The 15,982-nt window shown below is 51.9% G+C and overlaps 2 protein-coding genes and 1 pseudogene across 4 annotated transcripts; 1 reads left to right on the top strand and 2 right to left on the bottom strand.

Moving 5' to 3' along the window:
• The first annotated feature begins 628 nt into the window (after positions 1-628).
• LOC109765519 (heat shock 70 kDa protein BIP4-like) lies at positions 629-2,905 on the top strand (annotated as a pseudogene).
• Positions 2,906-3,493: 588 nt separating this feature from the next.
• LOC141022106 (uncharacterized) lies at positions 3,494-13,573 on the bottom strand. Of its 3 annotated transcripts, none has more exons than XM_073497972.1 (3): positions 4,348-4,489; positions 3,969-4,226; positions 3,494-3,852 (listed from the first exon to the last, which is right to left on the bottom strand). In XM_073497972.1, exons 1-3 carry the CDS (start codon positions 4,411-4,413, stop codon positions 3,718-3,720), a joined length of 459 nt encoding a protein of 152 aa, XP_073354073.1. In that variant the 5' UTR covers positions 4,414-4,489; the 3' UTR covers positions 3,494-3,717. The 3 variants fall into 3 exon arrangements, with proteins under 3 accessions (XP_073354073.1, XP_073354075.1, XP_073354074.1); XM_073497974.1 differs by lacking the exon at positions 4,348-4,489 and adding an exon at positions 13,471-13,573 and having other exon boundaries at positions 3,496-3,852; positions 3,969-4,231; XM_073497973.1 differs by having other exon boundaries at positions 3,496-3,852; positions 3,969-4,231; positions 4,348-4,491.
• Positions 13,324-15,950, bottom strand: LOC109765521 (uncharacterized). Its single transcript, XM_040390647.3, has 4 exons — positions 15,531-15,950; positions 13,995-14,154; positions 13,794-13,856; positions 13,324-13,638 (listed from the first exon to the last, which is right to left on the bottom strand). Exons 2-4 carry the CDS (start codon positions 14,133-14,135, stop codon positions 13,594-13,596), a joined length of 249 nt encoding a protein of 82 aa, XP_040246581.3. The 5' UTR covers positions 14,136-14,154; positions 15,531-15,950; the 3' UTR covers positions 13,324-13,593.
• Positions 15,951-15,982: the final 32 nt, after the last annotated feature.

The following is a 15,982-nucleotide window of genomic DNA, read 5'->3' as shown; positions in this document are numbered from 1 at the left end:
TTATGGATTTTTTTCAGTTGAAAATTTCAAATGAAAAAATAATTCATTTTAGCTGAAAAAATATGACAAGTTTGATCTGAAATGTCCACAACCAGCTTCCGATCCAAGTGGTGAGCCCGCCCTCATTTCTGCATGAGGTTGCCATATTTTTGTGGAAAGTAAAAAAAACTGTTCGCCAGGAATGTGAATGTAGCGAACGTTTTTCTGTAGCTGACGTGTAACCTCTCCCTGCTTCAAGATTCATGAGCAAGATCCAAGGGTTATTGGTGCGTTCGCTGGAGATCATCAAATACCTGACGTTCGTCAGTTAGATATTCCGTAAAAAAATCGTGAGGCCCACTCAGAACAAAGGGCCCTGAAAGGCCCATGAACGAAGGGAAACCGAAAACAAAACACATCGACGTTCCTACCGAGATCAGTCAGCATGCATACGACACGTCAGGGCATCTTCTTAGCCGTCAGATCAGCAAAACGCACGGCTGAGATCACCGGACGGACGCGTCCAGACGTCCCACGACGATCGGAGTGGGAGACCGCCTCCGATTCATCATGAAGCACGCACGCTATGCCGCTATATATACGAACGACGGCAAAGCAAAACAGACCAATCAAATCAAATCAAACCAAGCACAACGAGTCAGTCGGGATGGCTCGTGCGCCGATGTGGATGTTCGCTACGCTCGTCGCGGCATTGTTTCTCGTGATGCCAGCCGCTTCCGCTGCGCCCACGGGCGGCGACACGGGCACCGTGATCGGCATCGACCTCGGCACCACCTACTCGTGCGTCGGCGTCTACCGGAACGGCCGCGTCGAGATCATCGCCAACGAACAGGGCAACCGGATCACCCCCTCCTGGGTCGCCTTCGCTGACGGCGGCGAGCGGCTCATCGGCGAGGCCGCCAAGAACCAGGCGGCCGCCAACCCGGAGCGCACCATCTACGACGCCAAGCGCCTCATCGGCCGGGACTTCGCCGACGCCGTCGTGCAGCGGGACATCAAGCTGCTGCCCTACTCCGTCGTCGACCGCAAGGGCAAGCCGCACATTCAGGTGCGGGTCAAGGACGGCGACGTGCGCGTCTTCAGCCCCGAGGAGGTCAGCGCCATGGTGCTTGCCAAGATGAAGGAGACCGCCGAGGCCTACCTCGGCGAGAAGGTCACGCACGCCGTGGTCACCGTGCCGGCCTACTTCAACGACGCGCAGCGCCAGGCCACCAAGGACGCTGGCGTCATCGCCGGGCTCAACGTCCTCCGCATCGTCAACGAGCCCACAGCGGCGGCAATCGCCTACGGCATCGACGAGAAGGGGCCCGAGAAGAACGTCCTGGTGTTCGACCTTGGCGGCGGCACCTTTGATGTCAGCGTGCTGTCCATCGACAATGGCGTGTTCGAGGTCCTGGCCACCAACGGCGACACCCACCTCGGCGGAGAGGACTTCGACCAGCGCTTGATGGACTACTTCATGAAACTGATCAAGCGGAAGCACGGCCGGGACATCAGCGGCGACCTGCGCGCGCTGGGGAAACTGCGCCGGGAGTGCGAGCGCGCCAAGCGTGCGCTCAGCAACCAGCACCAGGTGCGCGTCGAGATCGAATCGCTCTTCGACGGCGTCGACTTCTCGGAGCCGCTCACCCGGGCACGATTCGAGGAGCTCAACAACGACCTTTTCCGCAAGACGATGGTGCCGGTGAAGAAGGCCATGGCGGACGCTGGGCTCAGCAAGGCTGACATCGACGAGATCGTGCTCGTCGGCGGCAGCACCAGGATTCCCAAGGTGCAGCAGCTCCTCAAGGACTACTTCAACGGCAAGGAGCCCAACAAGGGGGTCAATCCCGACGAGGCCGTCGCGTACGGCGCCGCCGTGCAGGCCAGCATCGTGAGCGGGCACGTCGACGAGAACACCAAGAAAATGATCCTGATCGATGTCGCGCCGCTTACGCTAGGCCTGGAGACGGTCGGCGGTGTGATGACGAAGCTGATCCCGAGGAACACGGTGGTGCCGACGAAGAAGACGCAGGTGTTCACGACGTACCAGGACAAGCAGACCACCGTGTCCATCAAGGTGTACGAGGGCGAGAGGAGCATGACCAAGGACAACAGGCTGCTCGGCAAGTTTGATCTCTCTGGAATCCCACCAGCTCCGAGGGGCGCACCGCAGATCGAGGTGACGTTCGAGGTGGACGTGAACGGCATCCTGCACGTGAAGGCGGCGGACAAGGGCACCGGCAAGTCGGAGAAGATCACCATCACCAACGAGGGCGGCCGGCATAGCCAGGAGGAGATCGACCGGATGGTGCGCGAGGCAGAGGAGTTCATGGAGGAGGATCGCAAGGTCAAGGAGCGGGTCGACGCTAGGAACAAGCTCGAGGCGTACGTGTACGACATCAAGAACACGCTCGACGGCAAGATGGCTGACGCCATGGAAGGAGATGACAAGGAGAAGGTACAGGATGCAGTGAGGGAGGTGAACGAGTAGCTCGACGACAACCCGGAGGCGGAGAAGGAGGACTACGATGAGAAGCTCCGGGAGCTTGAAGACGTGTGCAACCCTGTCATCTCGGCGCTCTACCAGAGGTCTGGAGGTGCACCGGATGATAACAACACTGAAGAGGACGATCATGATGAACTCTAGGCATGGGCAGTTTCACTTTTATCTATGTTGCATCTTCCTGTGATATAAACTTGTTATGTAATTAATCCTCTTTTGTAGCTTATTAATCACTAGTTCAACGTAATTTCCCCCAATCTTATGTGTGCGCTCTTTGTTTCAATGAGTCACGGGAAAGCAGGTATAACTCTAGCGAATCTCTAGGCTTGTGTGTCCTTAGTCCTTACTCACGATCCAAATTCTAGTCAAAACACTTCTGGTGCATTTATCTTTAAAAAAAATTCACATGGAGGGCTTAGATTGGACACTTTTAGACTATGCCCCCTCCAAACAAGCATATAGGCTAGAAGGTTATGCTTAATATTGATTTTATGGTTGCTGAGGTGGTTCCAGATAGCATGATATTGAATACACCGTCTCTCTAGGCCGACGGAAAGTACGCAAATTCCTAATATGGACTCTCACACTTTTCCATCCTTAGCATTTTTTGTGTACAAAACGTGTGATGCTGATGTTTACCTTGCATGATCAAGTAAAACTAGTGACAATACCATACAGCTCATGCAGTTTTCAGCACCATCTTCCTTACCATTTTCTCTTGCATAGAGATCCACCCGAAAGTGACCAGCTAATGGTTTCTTAGTTGTCACTCAAAGTAACTTTTTCTATGGACACTTCAGTATGACTTCTTGAAAATGTTCAAACTACACCCCAGATTATGGATTGTGTAAACTATCTTGGTCTCTCCCGTGGTGTGCTATCAAATTATTGATGAAATCATAGCTTAAGTGCAGTATGCACTTTCGAATATACTGGTGCAACCATGTATGTTCCATTCCAGTGCAACCCAACTAAGTCTATAAATTCTGGATCCAGCGGCACTTTACGAAATCAGCCATTGAGATTTTTGGCTGGCTTCTTCTTACCATAACATTAGTATTCCAAGATATATATAACAACAAAAACTCACAAATATAAAATGGCGCTTTTCGTCGCTAGTGCTTTTTATATATGATGCTCTTCATGCCCTTGCAAGTAACAAGCGTTCCAGTTTGAGAAACATACACAACTGTGCAACACTACGAACACACATGCAAATTTGCTCCATGTTCTCAATTCCTCCTCTCCTGCCGCCACCACAGCGAGTGGTGGTCGTTGGGGCCGGACCCCGGGTAGTCCTCCAGTTGCATCTCCATCTCCATCCTCTTGCTGACAGCACCGCGGTCGACCTCTCCCGCTACGACGACCTGGGGTGATCATACCAAAAAATTCAGGCCAATTACAGTTTGCACCTGGCATAGTATGGTCTGAAACTGCGACTAGCTACTTGGATGAACACAAATAGCCAAAATACTATCATCACCTGACCATCTGCTCCACTGGAATCTGGGATTGCCTCGGTCTCCTGCAGCTGCTCCCTCGGGGCCACTGATGGCATGGGACGATTACCAGGTGGGAATGAAATAGCAGCCCTCGAAGCATGGATGAGGCAGCAGAAGCCGAGCAGGGACACCACTGCCAGGTGCAGCGCAGGCAATCTCTCCATCTGTCTCCTCTTAAGCATTTCTTCAAGTGCTCCTACTCTTCTTCTTCTGCAACCATGAGGGCTCATGTAGAGGGCCTGAACTGCAAGCCATTTTATAGCACAGTTAAAAGTCATGGAGCAAGGAGCCACCCACAGATTGAGGCCTCTGAAGCAACCTCCACAACCTTAGTTAGTTGCTATATAAGTAGTTCATCACCTTTTCCAAGTGCTTCATTAGCTCACATGATGAGCTTTTTATGACTGGAAAGGAGGTGGCTAGCATTTCGTAGGCATGTGTGCTGTTTCTTGAAAACTCGGCGAATTGCTAGGCAAGCACGCGAAAAGGGGCAAGCAAAAAGGAATGATTATGGCCAGGAATAGGTTGCAAGGGGTATAAGTAAAGCAGAAAGTTAGGACTCAATGCAATTTCTTGCATATAGGATGGTGACATGGTGCAAATGATTCTGAAGATTTTTCTTCCAATTTTTCTTCCAATCCGGTACCGGATGTTCTTATCCTGATCGATGCAGCCAGTGTGGGCTTTAGACTTCAGGCAAACTAAAGTTGGTCCCTTTATTTTGAGCTCATAGTGGCTTCAGCACTTAGGTAGATAGTTTGTGAGCCTCCACTAAGCTGAATCAACTTATCTGATCAAATAAAATTGCACTCAAAAGCTCATCAAGTTGGTTTTGCCCAGTTGAACCTCGACACCTAGCAGAGAACATCCTAACGTCAAAGTTTGTCTCTAGTTTGACATGATCAACACTACATTCAAAAAATGGCAAACAACGCCAGACATTAGCTGGACTACTCGTTTAAGTTATATACAAAACCGAGGACTCAAGCGGCCTTGGTCGTTTTTTTGCGAGACGTGATGAGCTGTGTTTATTTAGAGAAGAACTTTCAGATCTCCCTCTCAGGGGGCTCGGCGATGAGGTGCACACCAAAGGCGCCCTCCCCATCAACCAATGCTCTGAGCTGCCGCACCGCACTGCTGGAGCCGATGTAGTTCTTTTTCAATGCCCCCCAGGAAAGTACTCACTGCCTTTATTGGGCATCTCATGGCGAGAAAGAATCTTCCCAACAAAATGACACGGAGAATAGCATACAAATTTACTAACAAACCTTTTGGTTGAGCGAATAGAGGTTTTGAAGAGAGCTTGCAGAGTAAGGGATCTTTTTTTTTTCGAGAGTACGCTAAATGCGTACCATATTTTTATAGAAGAGAGAATCAGTTTTTACAAGATTCGTGAGTGATGCGAACATCGTCACGATTACACCAACTCCAACAAGAATGAAAAGCTAATCTCTCACAAATCTAGCTAAACCCACAACTCCTACTCCCACAAGTTTCCATAGCTTGATGTCCTCAAAGATTTGATGCACTAAATTTTCCGGTGTTCTGATCTGATCAATCTGATTGAACACCCTCGCGTTCCTTTGCTTCCAAAGCTGCCAAGCTGTCGCGATGATGAAGGAGTCAAGACCTCACTTATCCATTCCCTGTAATGTAGCCCGAGTCCTTCCCCACCAATCCATGAAGGAGACATCATGGCTGGGGATGTGTAAGTTGACTTGTAGGTAATCGAAGCATCCGTGCCACACTTGCCTCGCAAAGACACATTGTGCCAAGATGTGGTCCGCATTGTCCTCCTCTTGACAGCACGTGTAACACGCGGAAGGAGCGTCCTGCAAACCGTGCCTCGCTCTCCGATCAGATGTCCACGGCCTGTTTTGGGAAGCTAGCCAGGCAAAGATTTTGCACTTGAGGGGTGCCCAGCTACGCCAGATCCTCTGGGCTGCGACATGACGCGTTAACCCCTGGCAAAGACGACTGTAAGTGGATTTCGTGGTGTAGACACCTGAGGTGTCGCAAGGCCAAGAGAACTGATCCTCCTCCGAGACATCCCTGCCAACCGTTGCAATTGCCTGTTGCAGGTGGATTAACTGCATGTGTGCCGTGAATGATAGCTCGTCTCTTATGTCATGTAGCCAATCGTCCTCCGTTAGAGCCTGCTGCACTGTTCTCTTTCTTTTTGTTCTGGCATCCACCATGCTAGCAATCAAGGGGGCTATGTCACCGACGGTGAACCCGTGTAGCCATCTATCTGTCCAGAACAAGACCCTGCTACCTTCTCCTACCTTAATTAGCACCATGCTTTCGAAGACTGCCCTCGCCTCCCGGTCCACCATGAGTTGCAGGCCTTGCCAAGGGCGAGTGAAATCAGTCCTCCTCAACCACTCCCATCGCACTCTCATGGCTAGTCCTTGCAACTGTAGGTTCTTGACTCCCAGTCCTCCAAAGCAGGTTGGTCTGCAAATAGTTTGCCATGCCACCATACATTGCCCGCCGTTCACAGAATCTTTCCCTGCCCAGAAAAAGGCACGCATCCATTTGTCGATCTCATCGAAAACCCACTGAGGCGCGCCCATGACTAGCAGGTGATGTATTGGCCGTGCCGAAAGCACACTCTTGACGAGCACAAGTCTGCCAGGCCTCTGGATCAGACCCCTTTGCCAAGATGGAATGAATTTCTTGGCCTGATCAAGCATGGGCTGCCAATCTGCTCGGGTTAGCTGATGGACACTAAGCTGAAGGCCAAGATATTTGCATGGCCAATCTTCCATCCGGCAGTTCAAGTAATGCTGAACCCTATGCCCATCTTCCTGTTGCCCTTGTATCACTATGGCCGAAGTTTTACTGTAGTTTACACGCAGTCCAGAAGCGTGACCAAACACCTGAAGCATTTCTCTCACACAAGAAAGGTCCTGGGCTGTGGGACGGATGAAGAGAGCCATGTCGTCAGCGTATATAGACAATCTCTGGTTTGCCTTGATTCTGTTGAAGGAGGAAAGCACGCCCTCGCTAGATGCCTTGCAGATGAGAGCGGACAAGGCATCCATGGCTATGACGAAGAGTAAAGGGGAGCTGGGATCTCCTTGACGCAACCCTTTAGCATGAGCAAACCTGCGACCTTGGGCTCCATTGACAATGATCTTGGTAGTCGCCGATTGGAGAAGAATTGTTGTCCATCTCAAGAACTTGTGTCCGAATCCTTTCGCAGGGAGGACTTCAAATAGAAAAGGCCACGAGATGGAGTCGAAAGCACGCGAGAGAGTAAGGGATCTTATTCACTAACACTATGTCGTATCCACCCTCGTCTCCAGCAGAGGCCTCGTTTCCCCTCTCCCATGCACGGCTGCCTGATAGTTTTGTAGATCGTCTCGACGAGGTTTCGTGGCAGATATTGTTCCCATCCTGGCTGCTGCAACCATCCAAAAAGTCATCTTCACAGAACCCTAGTCCTACTCCCGACAATGCATCCACCTCATCCTCTTGTATCACCGACAGGACCGTGTGAAGCTCCTCCCAGTCCCCAGCATAGAAATGGATGTCCTGAGGCAACTGTTGCCATGATGGAGTAAGAGGGCTTCCCTGTTGGTGACTCTGTTTGTCTCGAGCTTGCTCGAGATTTGCGAGCACATTGGGGATTGTTCTGCACCTTATTATTTCGGCACTGGGAACCTGAAAATGCACTGTCGAAGCTTCCTAAAAATTGTTTGAAAAAAGGATAATAGAAACATAAACAGATTGTTTGTGTATTTTTTTCAGAAAGGAAAGGATATTCATTGCAGGTGCATCAGCCAAACAGAGTACAGGTACTATGATTTTTTTTGCATGGAAACTGTTGGATAATGGGCAACTAGTATTCACTGAGGGCCAAAGGCCATTACATATACATGTGTGGTAAAGTGCAAGAAACCCCTTATACAGGATGTACCGAAAAGGAACTATACACATCTAACACCACCCCCCCCCCCCCCCCCTCCCTCAAACTCATGGTGGATCAACAACACTGAGTGTGGAGAGAAGAAAACTATGTTGCGCTCGAGTCTGTGCCTTCGTGAAGAAGTCCGCCAACTGTAACTCAGAGGGCACATAGTGGAGAGCGAGAGTCTGATCCTGCACAGCAGCACGCACAAAGTAGGCATCCACACCGATGTGCTTGGTGAGCTCATGCTTCACCGGGTCACGCGCAATACTGATAGCACCGGTACTGTCTGACAGTAAGGGAGTCGAGGTAGTAGCAGACACGCCAAAATCCTCAAGTAACCACCGTAACCAGATCACCTCAGCCGTCAACATAGCCATGGCTCGCAACTCAGCCTCTGTACTCGAGCGAGAAACTGCAGTCTGTTTCTTTGTCTTCCAGGCAATAAGAGAGCCACCGAGAAAGACACAGTAAGCAGACAGCGAGCGTCGATCAGAGGGATCACTAGCCCAAGTAGCATCAGAGTAGGCTTGGAGCTCAAGAGAGCTGGAGCGGGGAAAGAAAAGGCGCTGAGAGATCGTGCCACGAAGATATCGTAGAACACGGAGGAGGTGACTATAGTGGACAGAGGTGGGGGTTGAAACAAACTAACTCAGGACGTGGACAGGATAGGAGATGTCAGGACGCGTAACAGCAAGATAGACAAGGCTGCCAACAAGGTGACAATAGCGAGTGGGATTAGGAAGAGGGTCACCATCAGAGGCACGAAGCTAAACGTTGAGCTCCATAGGAGTCACAACTGTGCGCTCATCACCGAGAGCAACGCGAGCAAGAAGATCCTGACTATATTTTTCTTGGGAGATGTAGAAGCCATCAGAGGTCGAGGAGATCTCAATCCCAAGAAAATAGCGAAGTGGACCAAGATCAGTCATGAGGAACTGGTCGCGATGGCGAGCCTTAACAAAGGCAATGTAGTCAGAGTCGTCACCAGTGATGATCATGTCATCAACATAGAGAAGGAGAAGAGTCCGACCACGAGGAGATGTGTGAACAAACAGCGCGGGATCATGATCACTGGGCAAGAAACCAGCAGCAGTCACCACAGAGGCGAAGCGCTCAAACCAGGCGCGAGGGGCCTGTTTAAGACTATAGAGGGAGCGGCGAAGCCTACAGACCATACCATCAGGAGCATAGTACCCCGGTGGTGGCTGCATATAAACCTCCTCACGCAACTCGCCATTGAGAAAGGCGTTCTGGACATCAAATTGAGAGATAGACCAATGATGAACAGAAGCCACAGCAAGGAGAGTGCGGACAGTGGTCATGTGGGCCACAGGAGCGAATGTCTCATCATATTCGCAGCCCTGCTCCTGCTGAAAATCACGGGCCACAAGACGAGCTTTGTAACGCTCAAGAGAACCATCGGAGCGAGTCTTAATCTTGTAGACCCACTTGCAAGTGATGGGACGAACACCGGAAGGGAGGGAAACCAGATCCCATGTGCCAGAGCGCTCAAGGGCAGCAAGCTCTTCGGCCGTCGCAAGCTGCTATTTAGGCTGAGTCATGGCAGTCCGATAGGAAGTGGGCTCAGCAATAACAGACAGACCGTACCGATCAGGAGAATAGCGATCAGGCGGGGGGCGAGGCCGAGCACGGAGGTTATGAACCGGGGGAGGCGTGAGCGGAGGTGCACCAGAGGTGGAAGGCGCGTCAGGCGAGTCAGGGGAAGCATCCTCAGTACGAGGGCGGCGAGTATAGTGGAGAGGAAACGGTGAGAGAGGGCGACGGACTGGAGATGATGGTGGAAAGGTGGAGGAGGATGGGGAAGATGGTGTCGGTGGTGAATGAGAATGAATGAGAGGTGCAGGAGGAAGAGGTGAAACATGAGGCACATAGCAGGGTGTATCGGGAAGGAGAAGAAAAGAAATATCGTCCACGGAGAAGCTCGAGGAAGAAGGACGTGGGTAGTAAGAGCGAGACTCGTCAAAGGTCACATCACGCGAGATGCGCAAGCGACGACCAACAGGGTCCCAACAGCGATAGCCCTTGTGCTCATCACTGTAGCCAAGGAAAACACACTCAACCGACTGAGCAGTCAGTTTGGTGCGTTCTTGCGGGGCAAGAAGGACATAGCACACACATCCAAACATACGAAGGGCGGAGTAGTCAGGAGAACGACCAGTGAGACACTCCATAGGAATACCACCCTGCAGGGCAGTCGAAGGCTGAATGTTGATGAGGTAGGTAGATGCAGAAATAGCCTTAGCCCAAAAGTGGGGTGGAAGGGAAGCAGCAATCATCAGCGCACGAGCCATCTCAAGCAGATGACGATGCTTACGTTCAGCAACGCCATTCTGAGCATGAGCACCAGGACATGAGAACTGGGCAAGAGTACCCTGTTCCGCGAGAAAACCACACAATATCTAGGAGATAAACTCTCCAGCGGAGTCAGCACGAAAAGTATGAATGGGCGTGAAAAACTGGGTGTGAACCATGGCAGCAAATCGTTTGTATATAGAGAGAACCTCGCTACGAGATTTCATGAAGTAGAGCCAAGTGTAGCGAGAGAAATCATCAATAAACAAACATAGTAGCGATGACCACCTTTCGAATCAAAGGGAGCAGGACCCCAGACATCAGAATGAACTAAGTCAAAAGGACGCTGAGATACCGACTCACTGGTAGGATAAGGTAACTGAGTCTGTTTGCCAAGTCTACAACCATTACAATGTAAAGAAACATCTCCAGATATAGACCCTAAGAAGCCCTGACGCACTAAGGATGACAAGGGAGAGCCACAGAGGTGACCAAGGCGATGATGCCACTGCTAGAAGGACGCAGACGAAGAGGCAGCAAGAGCACGAGAGCTGGCAGAAGTGGTGGCAGCGGAAGGAACACAAAGCCAGTCAACCTCCCAAAGGCCCTCTGACTCACAGCGCCGGGGGCCAGCACCAACCAAAGCCTTGGTGCGATGATCCTGAATGGAGCAAGAGTCTGTATCAAGAATGACACGACAACCAGAATTAGTAAGTTGGGCAGCGGAAAAAAGATTCATGGTAAGGCGGGGAACATGTGAAACACTAGGAACAGAAAAAGGACGGAGTAGAAAGAATGCCACGACTAGCAACAGGAAGAGATGTGCCATCGGCAATAAGGACATTAATAGGAGAGTCAAGAGGGCGAAGAGAAGACAGCGCCGAAGAATCAGAAGACATGTGAAAGGAAGCTCCAGAATCCAGAACCCACGAAGATGTACCTGACGGTGCAGATGCCGGTGGTGATGAAGAGGTGCAAGCAGTCACAGCAGCAACAGAACCCGTCGATGAAGAACCAGAGGAAGCCAGAAGACGCTTGAGCCGCACAATGTCCTGGTCAGTGAGTCACGGAGTTGAGGAAGACGCAGGAGTCCCACTGGAAGAGGAGCGCCTCTGGTTTTGCTGCTTCTGGCGACAATCAGACTCTGGGTGACCTGGCGGGAGCAGTAGTCACAGAAGGTGTCACGACGCGACCGGCCCTTCTCAGCATAAGTAGGGCGGCCCACCCCCTGAAGGTGTGGGTAGGAGCGGGGGAGCTGTGAGACGAGCAGACGACACATGAGCTCGGGCAGCCAACACAGAAGGAACCACAAGCAAACCAGCAGAGCGAAGGCGGGTCTCCTCAGCACGAAGCTCAGCAAGTACCTCAGAGATAGGAACACGACCACGAGCAAGCAAGTGAGCACGGCGAGGCTCGAACTCGGAACGGAGGCGCGATAAGAACTCATGGACACGCTAAAACTCCAAATCAGATCGCATAGTCTGGCAGCAACGGCAAGTTCCACACACAACTGTCCGAAGAGAGTCAAGCTGACGCCAGATGGCAGAACTCTGTGTAGAACTCATCGACAGAAGAGTCACCCTGCTGAAGAGCATGCTCCTGACGCACCACAGGTAAGTAGAGAGCATCACCAGAGGGCTGATAGCGCTGACAGAGATAAGACCACATAGCTGCAACAGTAACGAGGCCCATGAACTCCGAGGCAAATTGAGGGAGGACACTCGCAGTAAGAACAGCAGCAGCACGAGCATCATCATTGCACCACTGAGTGTAAGCAGACAGATCATTGCGATAGGCAGAAAGGGCATCTGAATAAGCTGATCATAAGTATCAACTGCGGCATCATCGAGAGCCTTGGCTGCATCTCGATCGGCCTGAGAGGCATCAGCAGCAAGAACCGACGGTGCTGGCGGGGTAGGAGCAACATGACAAGGCGGACAGGGGACCTCGCCAGAGAGAACACCCCACAGAAGAAGACCGCGCATATGGATACGCATAAAACCCGCAAACTCGGCATAGTTGGTGCCATCGAAGATCACCGAGCACCGAGGAACGGCTACATAGCCCGAAGAAGACATGAGGAGCTCTCTGCTTTTTTTTGGAAGTCAACTGCTACGGTACGCCCGATCTGGATCGGGTAGAGCCGCTCACGAGGGGATCGAGCGGGGGAGCAAGCAGCTTACGAGGGGCTTGAGCGGAGGAACGAGCGAATGAGGGGGCCAGACAGGAGCCGACCCGAGAGCTGCGGATCAGGCCGCGTCCAGGAGGAAATCGGCAGCGGGAGCTGCGGATCCGAACGGGGACGAACTGAGCAGCGTCCAGGCGCGAGGCGACCGGAGCAGCGGCCGGGCCGGGGCGACGTCCAGGCGGGAGCAGCGAAGCCGGCCGGGCGTCATCCAGTCGGGAACGGCGCAGCCAGGCCGGTCGGCGACCACCGGAGCCGGGCCGAGCTGGGACGGTGGCCAGGGAGTGGCGGCGGATCCCGGCAGCAGCATACAAAGGAAAGAGACAACAACGGATGCAGGAGGGCCGACGGCCTAGGAAGAAGCGGACCTAGCAGCGGCGGCGGCTGGGATGGAGTGCGCACGGAGTTGCATCGTGCGAGAGAGAGGCTAACCTGGCAACTGATACCATGTTGGATAATGGGCAACTAGTATTCACCGAAGGCCAAAGGCCATTACATATACATGTGTGGTAAAGTGCAAGAAACTCCTTATACAATGGGGATGTACCAAAAAGGGACTATACACATCTAACAGAAACAATAAACAGTAATATACACCCTCTGTAAAGAAATATAAGAGCATTTAGATCACTATAAGTCACCATGGTAAATGATGTGGGAGACTGATGGCAAGTGAAATCTGAGGTTACTTCGTTAAAGTAATTAAGAGAAAACATGGATATAGCTGCTGTACCATCAGGCAAGAAAGTATCCCAGGAAGCCCATATCCACAGCCCAGCTGCATCAGTCAGAAAAATATATAACTGAAGCAATTCGCCAAAAGAACCGCGTAATCATTAAAGATTCAAAGGAACGCCCATACACGCGTTTGGCATCTGAGGACCTAAAGAACAGAGTCAACAGACCAAGACAAAAGAAGTAGGTTCGATGCAAGAGCCTTTTCGTCAAATAATATGTGTTACAGTCTTCCGTATGAAAGATCAGTTTAAGGAAGGACACTAATAAACAATCATGCATATGAGCATAGCATTATCAGAAATTACATAGTCCGAAGCTAGAGTAATACCTCTAAAACACGTTTGTTTCTGAATGTCAATAGCCCATCACGGATCTCATTCTTCATAACATTAACTAGCTCGAGTGAACTCTCACGGCATTTCAAGGGCCCTAGTGTAAAAGATAATTAAATCTAGACCTTCACCTTTCCAAGTAGTAAGTACACACTAAACTTCCCCTGAAACAAGTTTAAAACAGAAAATCACCAATTATAAGCCTACCACATAAATAGCCACTAGGATTAAATCATGTCCATAAATACTTACACGGTTCAACCACACTGAATAAAAATAAGATGAAAAGGCAGCAAGTATAGAAAAAGTAATCAATCACCTTGAATATATTCATGCTGTGCACTTGAATATTGTCGCCCGCATACTTGTATGGATGAACATTCTGCATACCGATGCAAACAACGCCAACTCAGTCAGCAGATAACGAAATGCCCTTATCGACAGGACATGGTCCAAACAGGCGAGACCAACCGACCACGCCGTGTAACTTTGCCATGAACAACAAATGGAAACAAGCAACCTGTGATGGGACGATCTCGACGGCCGGCGACGGCAGGCGCGAGTGGTACCTCACGGGCACGATGTCGCTGCAGTGCGCCGCGGCCTTGTCATGAGACAGTAAGCCGACAAGGCACTGCGAGAGCAATGACAGCGACCGCATTGCCTCGCCTCTGGTCAGTCTGAGAACCATAGTACATGAGTCAATTGCAAGAAACCACCACATTTGCGGCTAGGTTTGCAGGAAACCACCAACTCGCTAATCCGTTGCAAAAAACACCGGAAAATCTGTTAACTCGTTGCAAAAAGCACTGATCGGATGATTTGGCCCATTTAATCACTTTTTGACAGGTAGGGCCAATTTGTAAGGAGCTGAGTTGGCAAAATAATTGCATACGCACACCTGGATCCAAAAATAGAAAGCAATCAAGCCCTCCTGCTCTCTATCCCCTTCTCTGGATCCGATTGGGAGGAGGCTACAACCGACCGCGCCGCCCCCGCCGGCTCCTGTCGCCGCGGCCGGAAGCCCACCGCCAGCCACGCCTTTTCTCCTCCTCCACGCCATGCGTCGTCCACGATGCCGGCCAGGACCTCCGGCAGAGCTCGCGCCCCTAACCTCCGGTGAGGTGCCATCCCTCTGCCAGCGAGCTTTTTACCGCAGCAGTTCCTCCTCATGCGCGATGAACCGGACGCCCTGAGCCGCCGTGCCCTTCTCCTACCCTACGATTGCGTGCGCCGCCAGGATCCGAGTGGCCTCGACTGCCCCGACCTCTGCGGCCAGTCCATGGCGCGGACGTCGTCGCTCCTGGGCAAGGACGAGAAGCAGCACGCCCCGTGAGCTTGTTGTTGACCTGCAGCGAGGGGCGCCATGGGAGGCTGCAGGCCGGGTCACCGGCGCAGGCGACCATGGTGGTTGGCAAACCGGGTTGTGGTCGTGTAGGACGGCGGCCGTCTTGAGGCAAGTGGCGGAGGTGGTCGTCCGATGGGGCTGCAAGGGAGGCAGGGGCGGAGGCGCTGCAGGTCGGGCGGGAGGCGACGAACTGCGGCGAGCAGCAACAAGAAGGGGATGAAGAGAGGGTGCGCGGCATGGAGGAGCTCCCTGGTAGTTGTCCATAGGGGGGTGTTGATTGCTTTTTGTTTTGGATTCCAGGGGTGTTTGTGTCAACTGTTTGCCAAGTCAGCTTCTTACTATCCTGTCCTACTTGTCAGAAAGTGATCAAATGGGCTAAATCACCCGATCAGTGCTTTTTGCAACGACTTAACAAATTTTTCGGTGTTTTTTGCGACGGATTAACGAGTTGGTGGTTTCCTGCAAACCTAGCCGCAAATGTGGTGGTTTCTTGCAATTGACTCATAGTACATCCCACATCAGTAGTACTCCGTTATTACCTCATCTAAAAAAGACATTAACAGTAGCCAGAATAGAGGGGAGAACAGAGTAACTACACCGCCACGGCGCCACCCAATCCCCATTTCATGAATCGAAAATACCGAACCAAGCAACAGCAAGTGCTAAGCATCGCAAAACAAGAGCAAAATGAAGGGGGGAAGGTTTTACCTGCTTCGACGCAAGATCTGCCCACCGGGGGAAACCCGCGAAATCTCGCCGGACGCCGGACTCGGAGAGGGGAGAAGATGAACCCAATCAACCGAAGGAAGGAGGCAGTTGGCTCATCCGGAAACGGAGGAAGAAAGATGTTCGCGCGTGTGGGGAAACTGACACAGAAATGGACGAGAATCCGGGCGCTGTGTTGGTCCCCGTTCTCTGACAGTCTGATTCGCCGGGGCGCTGGCGGGCGAGTTCGTCTCTCCGTTAATCTCCAGAATGCCACTGCTGTCTGATGGGACAAGGCCTCTCAAATGACCGTGGGCCTAGACGGGCCGGCCCGGCTGGGTTCCTCCCGTACACAGGCCGGAAGTACGGGCCACGCAAGCAGTGGCGCGCGCTCGCGGGCTCCGAGACCAGCGGCCGACCGCGCAGACCGGTGGCGTCCCCCTTCCCTCCTCCCA

This window comes from Aegilops tauschii, chromosome 5, assembly GCF_002575655.3.
Source record: "Aegilops tauschii subsp. strangulata cultivar AL8/78 chromosome 5, Aet v6.0, whole genome shotgun sequence".
In the NCBI taxonomy this organism is placed as follows: Eukaryota; Viridiplantae; Streptophyta; class Magnoliopsida; order Poales; family Poaceae; genus Aegilops; species Aegilops tauschii.
Note: the sequence above shows the minus strand (reverse complement) of the source record. Positions and strands in the feature narration are given on the sequence as shown.

Bases quoted from the DNA above. Each gene is read 5' to 3' on its own strand.
- LOC141022106 (XM_073497972.1), bottom strand. From the start codon at position 4,413: ATGCTAGCCACCTCCTTTCCAGTCATAAAAAGCTCATCATGTGAGCTA. The intron at 4,227-4,347 runs GTGATGAACTAC...CTTGCAGTTCAG, and splicing joins TAATGAAGCACTTGGAAAAG to GCCCTCTACATGAGCCCTCA. The intron at 3,853-3,968 runs GTGATGATAGTA...TGATCACCCCAG, and splicing joins CCAGTGGAGCAGATGGTCAG to GTCGTCGTAGCGGGAGAGGT.
- LOC109765521 (XM_040390647.3), bottom strand. From the start codon at position 14,135: ATGCGGTCGCTGTCATTGCTCTCGCAGTGCCTTGTCGGCTTACTGTCT. The intron at 13,857-13,994 runs GTTGCTTGTTTC...ATCGGTATGCAG, and splicing joins TCGAGATCGTCCCATCACAG to AATGTTCATCCATACAAGTA. The intron at 13,639-13,793 runs GTGATTGATTAC...AACTTGTTTCAG, and splicing joins ACAGCATGAATATATTCAAG to GGGAAGTTTAGTGTGTACTT.